Source organism: Etheostoma spectabile, chromosome 3, assembly GCF_008692095.1.
Source record: "Etheostoma spectabile isolate EspeVRDwgs_2016 chromosome 3, UIUC_Espe_1.0, whole genome shotgun sequence".
Lineage (NCBI taxonomy): Eukaryota > Metazoa > Chordata > Actinopteri > Perciformes > Percidae > Etheostoma > Etheostoma spectabile.
The window spans coordinates 15,689,727-15,707,327 of record NC_045735.1 but is presented as its reverse complement, the minus strand read 5'-3'; the positions used below and the strand labels follow the sequence as shown (position 1 = coordinate 15,707,327).

Here is a 17,601-nt window from a genome sequence, read left to right as displayed (position 1 = left end):
CCTTAGTTCAACTCTAAAAGTAAATATCTGTGTCTATGAACATGTCAGTGTCCTCAGACGTCATTGTGTGAGACAGTCAAATTGCTTAGCCGTGTTTTCAATACAACAGTATACTCTGGAGGGATGTTCTGATGTAAACTATGGCTAAAGTTTTGATGACAGTTATTGTAAATTGTAGGTTACACCTTAGTGTATTTTGGAGTTTGATTGCAAGAGACTGGACAGGACTCACATCTACGTTTTTACTTTTTGTACTGCCATTTGTTGACAGACCATGTCATTGCGATTGCAGAAAGGAAAAGACAGCACTGCATAGCACAAAGAAAAAAAAGAAAAATGTGAACATAGGACAAGCTCCTTAGGGAAAACTGCACATGCAGTGCTGTGCAGTCTTCCTACAGCTCCTGATGTTCCTGTCTGTTGGGCCACAAATTCTCATCCACATCACATCGAATATCTTCTCTTGTGATGCAGCGTGGAAATAATCTTTTAGAGTGTCTTATCCAGCCTGCAGGCATCTGATGTGATGTCATCACACGCTGTATCCATGGCAGCCAGAAGGGGCTTCTGTGTATGTGACTGGCGATCATATACTTTCCATCTCCATGTGGAGATACATTCCTCAATGGAGTTAAGGAATGGGGAGTAGGGTGAGAGGAACTTCATCAGCATCCTGTTGTGGGCCGCAGACCATTGCCTAATGAGGTTGGAGTGATGGAAACTGACATTGTTCCAAACTATTACATACTTTGGCAGGTCATCTCCAATCTGACCCTTCTCTTGTTCAGGGATGACATCCCTGTAGAGAGTGTCTAAAAAGGTGACAAGATGCTCTGTATTGTATGGCCCAACAATGGGAATATGCATTAGCACACCATTCTCAGAGATAGCAGCACCCATGGTCATGTTCCCGGCCCATCCATGGTTATGTTCCCGGCCCACCCACGGTCCTGTTCCCGGGCCACCCATGGTCCTGTTCCCACCCCTTTGCCTGGCACATCAACTGTAGCTCTGTGGCCAGTGATATTTGGACCACGCCTTCTGTGTTTTGTTAGGTTGAAGCCAGCCTCATCCACGTAGATGAAGCTGTGCTTTGGTTCACTTGCTTCCACTTCCATTATATGCTATATCCAGAAGACACAAAATGAGTTTTATGAATCACATGCATTTTCATTTTGGGCAAGATACAGTTACATTAAATGTATACAGCACAGTGCATCTCCTTTTCTACAGCCATAGCAAATGTGTCATACAAGGTCACACTTACTGTACTGTATATCATTATACAATGTTGTACTGTTTACCTGTACATACTGGTAGCACAGCTCCGTCACTCCTTCACCATTTCTTCCAAATGGAACAATGTGTAGCTGCTTCATATTCATTGGGTGTCTTTTCAGCACCCTGTCAGTGGTTGAGATGCTGACTGTTTGGATGTTTTCAAAGATGTTGTTTTCCTCTATAATGGCACCTTCTGGCCCAATTCCAAAGTCCGGCATCGATGCAGACTTCACCAAATGGAATTACCCACAGTTAAAAGCATTTACCACAGAGACCATAGGGAAATCCGGAAATTACAAAAGGTAAACACCAGCACGCCACACGACCACGGAGCGGACCTGTTGTCCAGCTTGTCGAATAAATGTGGCAGGCGTCTCCTGGGCCTTGGCTGTGTGGAAAGCAACAAACTTGAAATGAAAATACCCAAACCGGCAAGTGTCAGCAACATCTTTGTTATTAAACGTTAATTAAATGTTAAAGGTAAAGTGTGATCTCATGACGTGCTGTCCCAATCCCATCAATACCTATCTGAGCCCCTGTGGCCTCACACACTCACTCCCTTAGCACCTGAGATCATTTAGTCTGTGAGTCTTTAGTCCTTAGTCCTCAGGGCTCACTTTGGGAATGGGCCTTTATCTCCCTCTTATGGCATTGTTTTCTACAACCATGGTGCAAATAGCCTCCTCCCGCTCAGGTGAGAAAAGTGGCCCTCTGCCACCCCTGTGAAGTTGTCTTGCAGTCCTATGTGGAAAAAAATATAGTATACTTACTGTATATTGTAAAATGCAAATGGAATATTGTATGGAGCATTACAGAAAGTATACAGTATTAGAGTACAGTGCCAATTTTTAGATTACATACAGTCTAAATGATTGATGACACAGTTGTTCTCCCAACATTTGTCTGCACCCTTCGACCAGCCTGGGCCATTGTGAGCCCATGATTGAGAACGGGAACTACAAGTATGGTCTTATCTCATCAGGAATGCTCACATGTCCTCGGCCTCTTCTGCCTCTCCCTCTGTTCTGCCTCCCAACTCCTCCGCCATGCAGCCTCACTCCTCTTCTTATTCTCTCTGGCTGTTGACCCCATCCAATTCATTGTCCTTCCATTATCAGACATTGTAACATTGTCTTGTGCTCCGGCTACATATATACAGTACTTGCCAGTTGATGGTTCATGAGATGCACCTTCGTTAGAGAAAGTCAAGATTCACCTAGGAGCAATTTACCTATTCAGGACATATTTAGGGGAAAAAAGTCTGATGGAAATGTATATAAATATGCTTGACATATTATGACAACTTGTTCAACCATTTTGCATGTAAAATCTTTGCTTTGAACTAATGCTTAAATGTTTTTGGGGGTGGGTGAGACTATTCAACAGCGACCCATTATAATATGTTTTGATCGACATGAAATAAGCAATTGAAAATGTAGCAAACAGCAGAGAATTGTACATAATCATTTGCATGGATGAATCAAAGCATTTAGGTAGTTTTGAGAATTTCAATTCTGATCTGAGAAATGTACTAAAGTGACTGAGAAAAACTATCATGATACTTATGTCCCAGTTTGATATTATTGTAATATATTTAAGCATATTGCGATACATTGCAATTTATTACATTTTTTCCAAAAAAGTCCCCAAAGCCCCCAAAAACTAAGCTCTCCCCCCCCCCCCCCCCCCCCCCCCCAAAAAAAAAAAAAAACTTCGTCAGCATCTGTTTGATCTAAAAGGTAAATTTCTCTGTTTGACTAAAAACTCAACTGCACCATCTAGTGAACTGGAAAAGCAGTTGATTTTATTATTTTAATTTCTCATTTGCAATATGTAGTAAAAGATATAATTCTGGGCGGAATCCAGATAGCTGAGTTGGTAGAGCGGGCGCCATATGTAGAGGTTTACTCCTTGATGCAGCAGACCCGGGTTTGACTCCGATCTGCAGTCCTTTGCTGCATATCATTCCTCCTCTTTCCCCTTTCACTTCATCAGCTGTCCTTTTAAATAAAGGCCTAAAATTCCCCAAAAATAATCTTTGAAAGATTGATTTGTGGCGTGAGTGTATCGATACATTATTGCCACGGAAATGATCACAATACCATTCTGTGTCAATCCTCGTTTGCCACAGTAATTCTTACAGCTTATGATGAGTGTGTGTTTTAGTGAAACCATCTTGTTCCTGAAAACAAAGCAAATGTTTTAAGTATGACTTCTGTGTAGGTCATTACAAAATCCGGAGCTCTGAAACCCTCGAGAGAACGGTCAGGGACATCAAAGTGAAAATGACAACCTGGCTAATATGACACTTGAGTCTTATTAAGGCTCAGCGGGCTGTAAATGAGGCTATGGCTGTGAGTATGCCTTTGTGTTGTCTGATGGGACTGTGATCATTGGCGTGTAGCTAACAGCTTTGTGGAGGCCACATTTCCATGCAAGCCTTTGAAATGGCCACTAATAGATTTTAATGGAGGATCAACACACATGGTTTACAACTTATGAGAGGGTTCGCCATTTGCTTGTTACAGTTGATCTTCTTATTTAATTCTCTGTGATCGTCATTCAGAAATAAAAAGAAATGTCTTGTGAATCTAAAGAAATCAAGTGTGTAATTTATAAAAAAAAACGTTTTTCACTGATCAAGTTTTATAAACTTGGTGCTGCACCATCAGCTCAGCTCTGTGAAATAAGCTTCGGTGATTTCAGTGTTTCAGTTTGACAAAGCTGTTTATGAGATTGTGCTGTGTTATATTGCTTAAACGGTTTCTGTGCTTGAACAGACAAAATCAATTGGCCTACTTGAGCAATCTGAGAGCGCACACACCCAAACGGACATAAAGAGAAACCTTGTAACTTGTTTTCATCCCATTACGTAACCTGGATCTAATTTTACTTTGCACTATTTTTTTTTTATTTCTTCAAAAACAGCATACATATTGAGTTCATCCTTTGAACCACTAGCCCAGAGTCTCTGTATACTTGCCAGTGTGGCACTGCAGGTTCACTCAAGGATGTTTCCTCTCTCTGGTATTTGGTAATTACAGTCTGGAGAAGTATGTGTCATGTCCTGACAGCGCTGTAGAAAACCATCCTGCTGCTCCACCACCGTTCCTTTGCTCTCCTTTGCTTGTCTGCTACAGCTCCCATGGTACCCCTCTCCTCACCTTGTACAGGCGTCGCAACCTATGTCTTTTGTTGTGATTAACATCCTCAAGGAACAGGTCTGTCACTTTTGGCCTGAACTTGAGAAATTGGAGGAATTTCTTATCTTCCAGGGTCAAATCTGTTTGGCATGTTTTCTGTGTTGGTGCTTCTGTGTGCAACATGCCAATGGATAGACACTAATAAACAAGGGATTGGGAACAATTGCTGTCTTGAAATGTAGCTCATGAGTTCATATTTCTGACATTGGCGCAGTGTAGTCTCACATTGCCAGACCTCTCTCCACAGCGCTGTGAGGTAAGGTCTGGCCCCTCCACACATTCATTCTGGGAGAGGAGAAAACCACTATGAGTTGTTCCCATTTCACAAGAGAAAACACCACATCCAATATTAAATGAAGTTAACTGTTGACACAATACAGTAACATCAGTTATTTAAATGAGCTGATACATGGTTACACCTTTGTCGTTCCAGACTAGGAGCTGAGGGAATTATATAATTTCTGGTCACGTGGTTTAACCGTAAGAAAGCTGTTGCAAGGTGACTGACAATAAAAACAAACATTGCCAAATTTGATAATGATTTTGTGTTTTTGGGTCAAGTAATTGATAACATATATTAAAATATAACTTTTGGACATAGATTCAAGTGTATCTCATAAAGTCATGAATACAGCATCACTGGGTCGCGCAAGGGAACTCCTCACATAAACTCAGTGAACACGACCAAATTTGTAGGCACCAACTGTTGCTGGAAAGGCAGTCTGTGGCTTTAATGCTTCATGAATTAAATTCCAAGCTATGGCGTGTAAAATGTGAACAATGAGATAAGGCTTATGAAGCCTTTATGGCTATAAGGATTGGATGGCCACTTTATTTTATCTCCCATAAAACTGGTATGTACGTGGGATCTTTTAATGCCATGTTGTGCATGTGTGCGTTTCTGATTTGTGTAAAAGATTGCTGCATAAATTTGCATATTCGTGTTAAAATCTTCTTTCTTTTAGCTTCTCGTTGAACAAGAGTTTACAGTTGTTACATTAATAATGCTCATATTGGGGGGAGACAAGCATGTTCAAATACACTTAGCTTTTCTAATTTATGCATCACTCATTTTAATGAATAACCTCATTAGCATAGCTTGTTATTTTTTTATGTATTGCTGTTAATTTGATAGAATATAAGGTAACTGAAGTGCCTTGTGTTTTAACTTATCTCTCTGTAGCCGTCTTAAACTTCAGTGCGTTTTTGTACTCACTTGTGCAAGGGAGGGCATCATTATCATTAAAACAAATGAAATGTGTCTGTTATATTACCTAAATAACGGACCATAATTTTAAATATTTGTGACAGACTTAAAGATTGCTTTGGACAATCTTAGTGAAAGAATGTAGCCTTTCTTTTTAAAGGAGAGATAAGCCTTCTGTGTGGAGAAAATGAAACTGTTAAAATAATTATTGTCTCTACTTAGAATTTTAAATATTGTAGCTGGGTTGCTGTAATGCCCAGACCTATCTATGCATGGAATTAAAGGCGCTGGTCCAGCCAAGCTGTCCTCTTTGTGCGCTGCGACACAATCTCAACACACAAAATGCATAAAGGGCAAAGATGCCTTGAGGTTCTCCGTGTGAGGCTCCACGAGCTGTACAGAGAAATACTAAATCATAGAATCCTGTAACAGATTTACAAGCCTTTACTCTCAGCTGGCTGAGCTCTGGTAATAGCTGTGTGAGAGACAATGCTCAGATAATGTTGGGTTCTTCTCCTCCACCACAACAACCCGGTGATTTACTGATCCAGCCCTGTTTTCGCAGACTGGAAGGGGGGGGGGGGGGGGTATAGACGAGGTGGTTTAGATGGAAAGATGGGGACAGAGGGAGTGCTCGCTGTTGTTCTGCTGTCCCGTGACAGAGTTCCCTGTTTGCCTGGGTCGGTTGCCATGGTCACTGTTGTGTTGAGTATAGTGACACTGATAGTGATCGCTCTGCTTTTATTGATAGTGACAAAACCTGGCTCGTATCTGGCTCTGTATTCTTTGTGACTCTTGTCTTCCTCTGTTATTTATTCCTGCTCATGATATCTTAACTCTGTGTCCCACCCTGTTGTCTCACCCTGCGTGAGCCTCACTGGCAGCAAAGCTGTGTGTGTGTGGTGTGGTGTGTGTGTGTGTGTGTGTGTGGTGTGTGTGTGTGTGTGTGTGTGTGTGGTGTGTGTGTGTGTGTGTGTGTGTGTGTGTGTGTGTGTGTGTGTGGTGTGTGTGTGTGTGTGTGTGTGTGGTGTGTGTGTGTGTGTGTGTGTGTGGTGTGGTGTGTGTGTGTGTGTGGTGTGTGTGTGTGTGTGTGTGTGTGTGTGTGTGTGTGTGTGTGTGTGGAGCATGACTGCCATCTGCTGTAAGACTCCAAACATTGCAGCTTGTTGACAACATGCATCATTTTTGTGTTAATAAAAGACATACATACTTTGTGCCAGTTTTCCACACTGACAGGTCTTTTTTTATCTGCAGAGTAAGAAAGCACAAGGGGGGGGGGGGGCACATGATACAGTGATAAAACTCAACAATGAAAGAAGGAATAATCTGGATGCTCTTGTGAGATAAAAATCCACAAGGATTGAACCTTGAAGACATAAAATGTATAGTGATTACAAGCAAAGGGCCAATTGTACTGAACAGAAACTAAATGACAAAAACATAAGGAGAAAATAATTATCTATAAAGATATTAAAGTGCTACAATGGCAAATGACAACATGTATCTCTATTTCCCCTCAGTCACCGTCTGGAGGTGAGAGCTCAGGTTGCTCAGGCTTTCCTTGCCAAGTTCCAGCTGTCTAATGAGGAGATGTCTACACTGCGAGGGGCTCGGGATGCACCTATTACTGAGGTATTCCCCATTATAATGTAGACTAACCACTGGAAGAATCCTCCCAGCTACACCCACAATAGGCAATATCAGATACACAGTAGTGTCTTGCTGATCTGTAGCTGTCCCTTCCCTTCAGTTTTTTGCTTAAGAGGCTCATTATCTGTGTCCTGTAATTGAAGAGTTTAATCTTCTCACTTTGCCAACATGCTGCCACAGTATCTAATATGTTGTAAGATGTGGTCAAGATATTCCACATGCATTAACCAAAGTTTCTGATTGGAGGTCATTTTTGACCCTTTCCTGCCATCCTCCCTATGACTTTAATCAACAGCTGAGCTGAACATAACGTCAAAATGTATAAACAAATCAACATACCTGAAACAAATCCACAAGGGAAAGAAGACGGCGAATGCGTCACCTGTTTTCCACATGTCTTCTATGTGTACTAATCAGAAGTAAATGAACCAACACAGCCCACACAACAGGCAACACAACAGCTGGAACCGGCGTTTTTCCCGTATGAAAATAGTCCTGGCTGCTACCGGCTGACACGTCACGCCCAGCGTGGTTGAGCACGCTACGTTCTCTGCGCTGATTTGCATATAGTGGTGTTCCATTTCATAGGGAAAGATCTTCACCCCACTCCCCTCGTCAAGGGGACTTAACTGTTGTGGGCACTCAATACCAAGTGGAAGTTTTAAGGGGGGAGAAATGGGACGGGCCTTTTATACTAGATAAAAACTACTATACATGCAAAAAACAAAATGATATAAAAACTTTTTTTACATGATTATGATATGCATATAATTTAGCATGTCTTTTTAATCAACATTTCATGATCAATTACAAAAGCTTTCCTTGGTCACACCAGAACACATTTATTTTTTACCAAAGCTATAATTTGTTTGACCCCAAAAAAAGTATATTGACTTCTGCAACCCATATCGCTCCTAATATGTTCCCGTGTCATTTAATTTCACAGGATTTCTTCAGAGCTCTCAGCCGAGTGAAGCACATCCACGAGGATGTGAAAATCCTCTTGCGAACCAACCAACAAACTGCAGGGTAAGGTGCATGTCTCACTCCTTAGTTTACTCTGTGCTCTACTTCCTCTGACAGAATGAAATAACCGTGTAGTTTAGAGCCATGCTGTTCTAGTTGTCAAATTCATTTTCAACCTGAATGGGGGGGGGGGAAAACCCTTCCAAGTGTGGTATTTATGTCACCGTCAGGGGATCTGACACTATGCTGCAGGTTATGGGTATGTAATGTGTGGTCTTGGTTTGTGTGCTTTTTGCAGGTTAGAGATCATGGAGCAGATGGCCGTGTTACAGGAGACTTCTTATGAGCAGCTCTATCGCTGGGCTCAGAGTGAGTACAGCACACAGAGTTCACAGCACTGACGGAGAAAACTGACTCACAGTAACCCTCATTGTTCAAGGCCTCCATACTCAACCTGAACTTGACAATGAAGCAAGTGCATTTTGAAAAAGGAAATGTATGAAAAGTTTCCTCCTATAATCAGGCTTTTGAGTCTTTTTTGCCACGAGTTTTCGTCTCTTTCTTTTCCACTGTTTGATCATTTGTTAGTTGTTTTTTTATTTAAAACTCAATGGCGTTAAATACAGAATTGGGCTCTTTCAAGTGAGAGTAAGTGTATAGGACACATTTGAAGACACGTGACTCATAACTACTGAGTTTTACCAAAAGAATTCCAGAAACTCAATTTTTCCTCAGCTTAGTCACATGTTTTGTCATTGAAATTAAAATGAAATTAAACTATTTAGAGCACAGAAAACTCACTTTTGTAAATACACATTAACAAAATATAAAGCATCTACTAAATTATGAGTTGCTCTACTGGGGCTTATTTTGCTGTGCTTAAGAATTGTTTAAAGACACAAATCCAGACATTTGGCAAGTGACCGTTCGGTAATGCTCAAATGAAAGAGGGCATTTACTTGTATTTCAAGCATTCGGTATGGTCCGACAATAGTGGAGTGTTTTGACCCATTTTTCCTACAGCCACTGCCTGCTCATTGTTTGTATAGTCTGAGGCATAAGTAAACTTCTTAGGACAAGCTCCTTGGAAAATATGATTGAAAAATGTTCTTGGTGCTTTGATTTGCTTCTTGCTAACAGGGTTGCCATGGACCGAACATTTAGCAACAATAAATGAAGCATAGTGCAAGCCTAGTTACCAGAAAGACTGCAGCTATGTATTAGTTGGATTATAGTGTCCTATTCCTATTTGTCTCTATTTGCCAGGCCATCTCCCACATGCTGAGGAGCGGAGGATGGTCTGGCTAGTCCACATAGCATTCAATGATCAGAGAAAAACGTAGTCTGGTTTATTGGCATTTCTTTAAACCAATCGGCATTGGCGGCGCTAAGCCCCGCACAGAGCCTTTGCTAAATAGTCACAGGAAGGAACTTGTTTTGGTGGAACACGTGTACGTTCAAAAATTGTTGTAGTTTTGCGAGAGAAAACTCAGATGTGACAGATAGATATCTGAGGACCAGGTAACCATAGTCCTCAGATTGGACAGATAGTCTAGCTAGCTGTCTGGATTTACCCTGCAGAGATCTGAGGACCAGGTAACCATAGTCCTCAGATTGGACAGATAGTCTAGCTAGCTGTCTGGATTTACCCTGCAGAGATCTGAGGACCAGGTAACCATAGTCCTCAGATTGGACAGATAGTCTAGCTAGCTGTCTGGATTTACCCTGCAGAGATCTGAGGACCAGGTAACCATAGTCCTCAGATTGGACAGATAGTCTAGCTAGCTGTCTGGATTTACCCTGCAGAGATCTGAGGACCAGGTAACCATAGTCCTCAGATTGGACAGATAGTCTAGCTAGCTGTCTGGATTTACCCTGCAGAGATCTGAGGACCAGGTAACCATAGTCCTCAGATTGGACAGATAGTCTAGCTAGCTGTCTGGATTTACACTGCAGAGATCTGAGGACCAGGTAACCGTAGTCCTCAGAAATCAGCCGCAGGTTAGAGCGCCAACACAGAGACAGAGGAAGGTAACAGACATCGGAGTGGAACATTGTGGATATAGATTGTATTCCTATAGATACATTTCCTGTCCCTTTTTCCTTCTTTCTACAAAGATGAATGCAGAGGACTGACCCAAGAGACCTGTGATATCTGCCCTGTGTTGACTCAATCCATGGAAGCCTTACAAGACCGACCTGTCCTTTACAAGTAATACACACACACACACACACACACACACACACACACATACTATCATGTTGTATGGTCTGTTTCTTTGTGTATCTTCATCTCCTTGCCAATCAGTGTTTACTTCTTCTCTAAGAGCATTAACACCTATAGTGCGTAGTTTCTGTTGCATCCATGAGAAATTCTAAGTGATGACAACAACGCTGTCGGCGCGTCCACATGATACAAACCCTCTGTGATCACGCACCCCCCCCCGCCTTCATGCAGTTACTTGTATCCGAGGAGGACACGGAGGGACAAAAAAACGTGATGCACTCTTCTGAAGAGGTCATTCTCTCCACTCGAGTTTCTGTGCTGGAAAATCACCGGACGTCACAATCTTCTGAACATAGCCACACTGAGAAATGCAGAGAGAGTTGTGTGGAGCTGATAGTCTTAATTAGCTTTGTAGTAACTCATTTGGCAATGGCTTGAATGTAACAGACGTTCATTAATATTTAAAAAGCTATGCACTAAAGCTTTAACAGCTAGTAGACCTGTGTAGTGCTGAAAGCGTCCAAAATCAAGAGATGGACACTCATTTATTCATTCATTTATTCAAATGTAAATGGCCCTGTAGTCCTGAAAATGTTTTCTAACCACTTCTGTTAACTATAGAGTATCTCTGCCAGACAGGCACGGTCATTTATCATAGGAGCAGACATGCATGTCAGTTACGTTGAAAATGAAGTGGCAGTTCCCCTACTAATTATAAGACTCTGTATTTCAATCTGCCTCTGTCTTCGGTGGGCACACACAGGTGAATTTTGAGAACTTACTGCCGAGGAGATACTTGTCACTGTGTTCTTGGTGAGATAAACATAAACAGAGCAAACAGCCTAAAGTAAGAGAAAATGACGCCACCATTCAGCCAGCAAAAGATGAAAAGTGCAAATCCACCAAAACAAAGAAGAAAGACACCAGCAAACAAATCAGCATTTTATCAAACTCTGCATCTGCAGCTTTAGTACAAATACTGTATGAGTACACATTTCACGTGTATACTTTGCATGAATTAATCCAAATATATTTATTTACATTTTATTTATAGTATCAATTCATAACAAGAGTTATCTCAAGACACTTTACAGATAGAGTAGGTCTAGACCACACTATATAATTTAAAAAGACACAACAGTTCCAGTAATTCCCCCAAGAGCAAGCATTTACTGTGACCTGGGACAGACCCAGGCTGTTGGTAGGTGGTGTCTGACGGTGCTGGTTAAGGGGTGATTAACAGTGGCAGTGATAGTCACAATAAAGATAATGGAACTATGAAACAAGAAATAGTAGTTTTAGTATTTCATGGCATAACAGGGCACTGCTGGGTGTAGCAGGGTGTAGCAGGACATAGCAGGGCGTAGTAGGGCACTAGGAGACTGTTTTGTTTTGAATCCTCATTTAACTCTTTCAATTCAAGTTTTTCTAGTGGGTTAGGTGATAAACAAAGAGTTTCACGACTATATGACATTTGAATCTTGAAAACCTTTTAGTGGTTTAAAATGCCTCAAACACAAGCAAGTATTACTAATGTCCATTACTCAGTTATTTTAAGGCAAGGACAAATACATAATGATAAAGTGAGATAAGATGTTTTAAAAGCATTGTAATGTCAGTATCCATGCAAATGATGATGATTTACACCGTCTTGCATGGAAAAGCAATTTGTGCTCTGATACTGTAGTATAAAGAATGTCATAGTACTCGCAGTTTTCCTGTAGCTTACTGTCAGTGTTACTTTGTCCCTAGAACAAAACAACACAAAGGAAAGTTTCCCACGTCACCCCAAGATATGTTTTCATGGCAAACCCTCATTCTGTCAGTGTGCGTTCTCTGAAAGGCACCTGTCTCAGTACCCAGGGAGGGTTTCAAGGCCATGCGCTGGCCGGGATGTTGTGGCTGAGAAAGTGGAGACCAGCGTTCCTGGAATCTTAATTCAGTCCTATCTTCTGTTTAGTCTGTCACATAGCCTGCCACCGTCAAATAATCAAAACAACCTCAAAGTCTTTCCTTTTAAACAAGCTGCCTGCATTGTTGATATATGTCAGTGACTGACCTCTGACGCAGTCTGCACACTGCGGACGCCTTCTTTCTCATGAGGCTTGGGTGTTGAATGCTGCCCGCTTTCTCTTGTGTTTTGTCAGGTACACTCTGGATGAGTTTGGGACTGCGCGCAGGAGTGCGGTGGTCCGAGGCTTCATCGACGCCCTCACCCGTGGCGGGCTGGGAGGGACCCCCCGCCCCATAGAGATGCATTCACATGACCCTATGAGGTACATGTCATGTCTGATCTGAACATTGCCATTTCCTACTCTTATAAAACCAAAAGGAAATATCAGTTTGGATGGAAAATTAAGTATTTTATCTAAATATAAATTAGAATTGGAGAAATTCATGGATGCTTCTTCAATATCTCTGCCTTGAGTTTGAAAGGATGTTGTTGAATTATAAGTTCATTTTAGTTTAGCTCAATTAAAGGATGTCCATAAAATCAGGAGGATCTGCCCTTGAAGGAACATGTTCGGTTATGCATCTCCAAAGATGAATGGCTACTGGAACTTAACCATAAGTTTTTATTTATGTACTTATACAGTCGCTAACTTCACTTTTATTAAACAATACATCAAACTTCAACTTGTTTCCCATTTACACGTGGCCACAACCAGAGCTGTGGAATACACATACCGCTTATACAGTATATAGTGTGTGGTGTGTGTGTGTGTGTGTGTGTGTGTGTGGTGTGTGTGTGTGTGTGTGTGTGTGTGTGTGTGTGTGTGTGTGTGTGTGTGTGTGTTGTGTGTGTGTGTGTGTGTGGTGTGTGTGTGTGTGTGTGTGTGTGTGTGTGTGTGTGTGTGTGTGTGTGTGTGTGTGTGTGTAGATATACACGTTTGTAAAATTCATGTAGTAATGCCAGACTGTTTTGCAATTATTCGAATTTTGCATAAACTTTTGAAAAACACTTGTCATGCTCACAAAATATAAAATTTAGCAGACCTTCAAACTACATTACATACAGAAACATTCAAATTAAATCAATGGATTTGTCTAAATATATTACAGTAAAACATTACAAGTCCTCAAAAACACAACTATCCCTTTTAATAAAATATTTAAGTATTGTTCAGTGAATTGTTTGATTGTAAATCTCGTGATTCCCGACTGTAAATCTATTATATACGTTTAGTTCCAAGCTCCAGAGATTCTTAACTTTTAAAATCCAATTCAAGAAGATGTTAAATGTCTATCTGATCAGTGTCGGAGTGTGTCTGTGTTTGCTGCTCTACCACATCCTCTTCCCTCTTCCTCCTATGCCCAGGAGCCAAGGGGAGATTTTCTCAGAATACCAGCCATGTGTAACAAACACAAAATCACCTCCACTTTATAGGAGGCATCAGCAATTCTAAGAACATCAAGCTCTTTCTCACCTTCCTATGTCCTCATACGCTCACAAACATAAACACACACACACAAACACACACACAATAATTCAAGTTTAACCTTGCTGTTTCCCAGCATTATGTCACCCCAAAAGCCGTTTGTGTGTGAAACGCGATGATGACCCATGGCTGGATTGTAGCTGTGGGCTGGTCGTGGTAAGATTAGCCCTCAGGTCGGCCCCTTAGTCACGTACTGTTTATTACAGGTTGTTTTGTTGCTCTTTCAGGTATGTTGGGGACATGCTGGCCTGGCTGCACCAAGCCACCGCGTCGGAGAAAGAGCACCTAGAAGCTCTGCTGAAACAAGTCACTCTGCAAGGTATGATGTTTCCTGCATGCTAATTCCACACTCTGCAGTTCTCCATCTTCTGTGGTTCATGTCACAGTTTAAATTTCCAGGGGTGAGGTCAAACCTACAGCTGTTTCTTCCCTTTTGTTTTAATTTTTCCTTCATTGGACATGTTTGCCTTGTTGCATCTATTAATTCGGTGTCTTTTAAAGGTGAACCAGGTACCTGTAAACAAACATCACACAGACGCACAAGTAGCTTGTTTATTAGACAGAGTTTGGATAACCAGTTGTTCAGTAGGGTGTGAACAAATCTAACTGCAGTACATTTAGTCCAGCTGATGGACTGATCCTGTGCTTTTTCTTCTTTTTTTTTTTTTATAAACGTTTTTTGGTTCTCATAGCAGTAAAGAATGACCACAGCTCCAGGGGGAGCTCTATGGGGGATCCATCCAGACCAGGGTTTGCCCTTGGTCTATTTTGTTATGCTGAGCTTTAATATCCAGGTTATCAAGTGTCAACATGTACAGTATCTCCTTACAACTTTTTGGGGTAGTTTTCTGCAGTTGATTGTGATTATTGTTTCACTCCTAACAATTCATGTGATATTTGACTTGGCTGTACAAGTACAAGCCCTGCAGGCAGGTGTCAGTGTGGCTACACAGTGCCACCTGTACACTGGCTCTACTACCTGTTTATATTTTTAAACTGTCTATATTACAGTTTATTTTTATTATTTATATTTATATCTTCCATTTAATTTTATTCTATTAAATATATATTCTATTTAATATGTATATTTTAACTTATGCACTATTTTATGTCTCATGTCTTGGTGTCTCATGTTACTACTACATGTTACATGCATGTTGTAGTAGCATTGTTGGAGGAAGCCTAAGAACGACCACTGTCATTGTTGTGCATCTGCCAAATAAAGACTTAAAATCTTGGTTCCACCTAATAATGGCATTGCTCTCACCAGCCTAAACACAGTGAACTCAAAAACAAATGTAAACGTTGGAGTTAAAACATGAATGTGGGAACACATCTTAGGACTAATACAGAAATGAATTTTGGAATGAATGAATGTTGTGTCCCTATGTCATTCTGTAGTGTTATACTGTACATGTAGCCTACTTTTTTTGTTGTTGCCCTGGATGGTATTCATTAATATTGTGCATGTGTTCATGGTATCCCCAGAACAATTATAGTATTTAATCCCAAATTGCCCTATTTGTTTTCATATTTGGCAGTTTAGGGCACACACAGGCTGGTTTTAAAAGGGCTTCATCAGCTTAGGATGCCCAAAAAGAGGGTTAAACGGCTAGCAAAGTACTGTGCTCTGTCTGCTATCATAGGCAGCCGCCATATATGGCGAAGACGCTTACTCATACCCATGTGAACACAGGGATATGCTTAATATATGGCTGTATGCCAATGGCCCATGATTTTGTTTATGTATTTAACTGCATCTGTAATATGTATGTCCCTGTAAATTGGTCCCTTCAAGTGGACTTAAATACATTCTGTCTGTCTGTCTTTGTCCCTCTTACATTAGATGTGGATGAGAACATGCAGGAGGTTGTTGGACACATCACTGAGGGAGTCTGCAGACCACTGAAAGTAAGCAACCAGATATGTTCAAAACGCTACTAAAGAAAGAGACCAGCTCCTTAAATGCATATCGTGCTCTGTCATGTTCAGCTCACGTTGTCACGTCGGTGTCTTGCTTCTGTCCCTCAGGTCCGGATAGAACAGGTGATTGTGGCTGAACCAGGTGCTGTCCTGCTTTACAAGCTGTCCAACCTTCTCAAGTTCTACCACCACACCATCAGGTATTTTGACTTTTATCTCTCTGCAACAATTTTGATAATCGATTAATCATTTAAGTCATTTGTAAAACAAAACATACTTTGGTTGTTGTTTTTTTGTGCTAATTTGGGAATTTGCTGCTTTTCTCTGTCATTATAAATTAATTACCTTTTGTTTTGCACTGTCATCTGTACATTGCATCAGTTTTAAGATTTCACTTTGAGCTCTTGGCACTTATGATGAGCATGTTTTGCTGTATTTAGACATTTTGTAGATTATTATTAACCATTTTTTGATGACTCGAAATAAAAACATAATTGGTAATGTAACTGATTAACCAGGTGCAGTCCTAACTGACTTGTCCACGTATTGGATCTGTGTCCAGCTCCATCATAGGGACCAGTGTGGCCTCATTGCTCATCACTATAGAAGAAATGCACATCCTCAGCAAAAAGATGTTCTTCAACAGCCTGAGCCTTCATGCAAGCAGGCTCATGGACAAGGTACAGTATGAGCAAGATGATTTCTATTTGAGTAATCCAATATATTGTTTTCTCTTGTACAGTTGTGAGAAAGTGACTGCTAGGAAAACAATGCCATCACTGAAGCAGAAGGAGAAGAAGCCTTTTTTTTTTTTAATTGAGACAGTTTGCAATGTTCTTTGATAAAATCCCTTAAATGACAGTGCAGAACTTCAGTATTCACCCTGTGGATACACATTGTGTATTTCAGTTCAGTGTAAAAACCCTCAAATACAACAAGGCTATTTCTGAAGCCCTTATGCCTGTAAACAGTTTCAGCCTGCTGGCCACAGCATCCAAATGGTGCTAGCTTCCAAAAAACACCAAACGTGTTACCTTTTAGTTAAATTGCCATCCAAATATACCTCAGCACGAGCGGGAGCTTTTCCACATAACATGCTGGCTGTGTCTTGATCAATAGCAGTTACAAGAATTATCCCTGTAGCTCGGTGTTAATCCAATTGAAGGCCTTCAGGGTTTTGGTGTCAATTCCAGCTAATGCCAGGAACACAGCCTTCTCATAATTTGCTCTATTAGGTGGACAACGGTGGCTGGCCTCAGTTCTGTGTTGTGTATCCAGAAGCCAATGAAATCAAAACCCTTTTCATTAAAAAAAGCTCTACTGACTCTGAACAAGCTGAGGCTCTCAGTAGCAGCAGGAAGCAGTTGTATATTCAGTCTATCATGCTGCTCATTAGGGATGTTTATTACGTGGCTTTGTTGAATACTCAATTCTGATTGGTCAATTACAGCATTTTACGGTCTGTTATTTCTGTGTAGCAGACCGCTCCTGTGAATAACAGCTCGTTGCTATGAACGCAGTTCTGATCATAGACTCTGGAGGACCATTTTTAAATCAATAAAATCCTTTTTTTGAATCCGTATTTTGTTTCAAGTCATTTAGTTCTTTAATAAGTAGACATGTAATAAGTGGGATAATGTAGAGTTATTGCAAACTAAAACCCCTTCAGGGGGATTTAAGACCTTCACAATCATGACTGGCTTA

General features: G+C 41.0%; 1 protein-coding gene and 1 long non-coding RNA gene across 2 annotated transcripts in view; one reads left to right on the top strand and one right to left on the bottom strand.

Annotated features, from left to right (window-relative positions):
- The window catches only part of cog6 (component of oligomeric golgi complex 6), a 30,883-nt gene that overhangs the window by 6,650 nt on the left and 6,632 nt on the right, over positions 1-17,601 (top strand). The window contains exons 5-13 of the mRNA XM_032504153.1: positions 7,212-7,323; positions 8,288-8,370; positions 8,606-8,676; positions 10,426-10,519; positions 12,682-12,810; positions 14,202-14,293; positions 15,821-15,885; positions 16,006-16,097; positions 16,460-16,577. Of these exons, the coding sequence (XP_032360044.1) occupies positions 7,212-7,323; positions 8,288-8,370; positions 8,606-8,676; positions 10,426-10,519; positions 12,682-12,810; positions 14,202-14,293; positions 15,821-15,885; positions 16,006-16,097; positions 16,460-16,577 (856 nt within the window). The remainder of the gene's footprint in view (positions 1-7,211; positions 7,324-8,287; positions 8,371-8,605; positions 8,677-10,425; positions 10,520-12,681; positions 12,811-14,201; positions 14,294-15,820; positions 15,886-16,005; positions 16,098-16,459; positions 16,578-17,601) is intronic.
- Positions 4,534-17,591, bottom strand: LOC116672513 (uncharacterized). The gene is made up of 3 exons (XR_004327573.1): positions 17,580-17,591; positions 13,698-13,704; positions 4,534-4,769 (listed from the first exon to the last, which is right to left on the bottom strand). It is a non-coding gene; the product is annotated as an uncharacterized LOC116672513 (long non-coding RNA).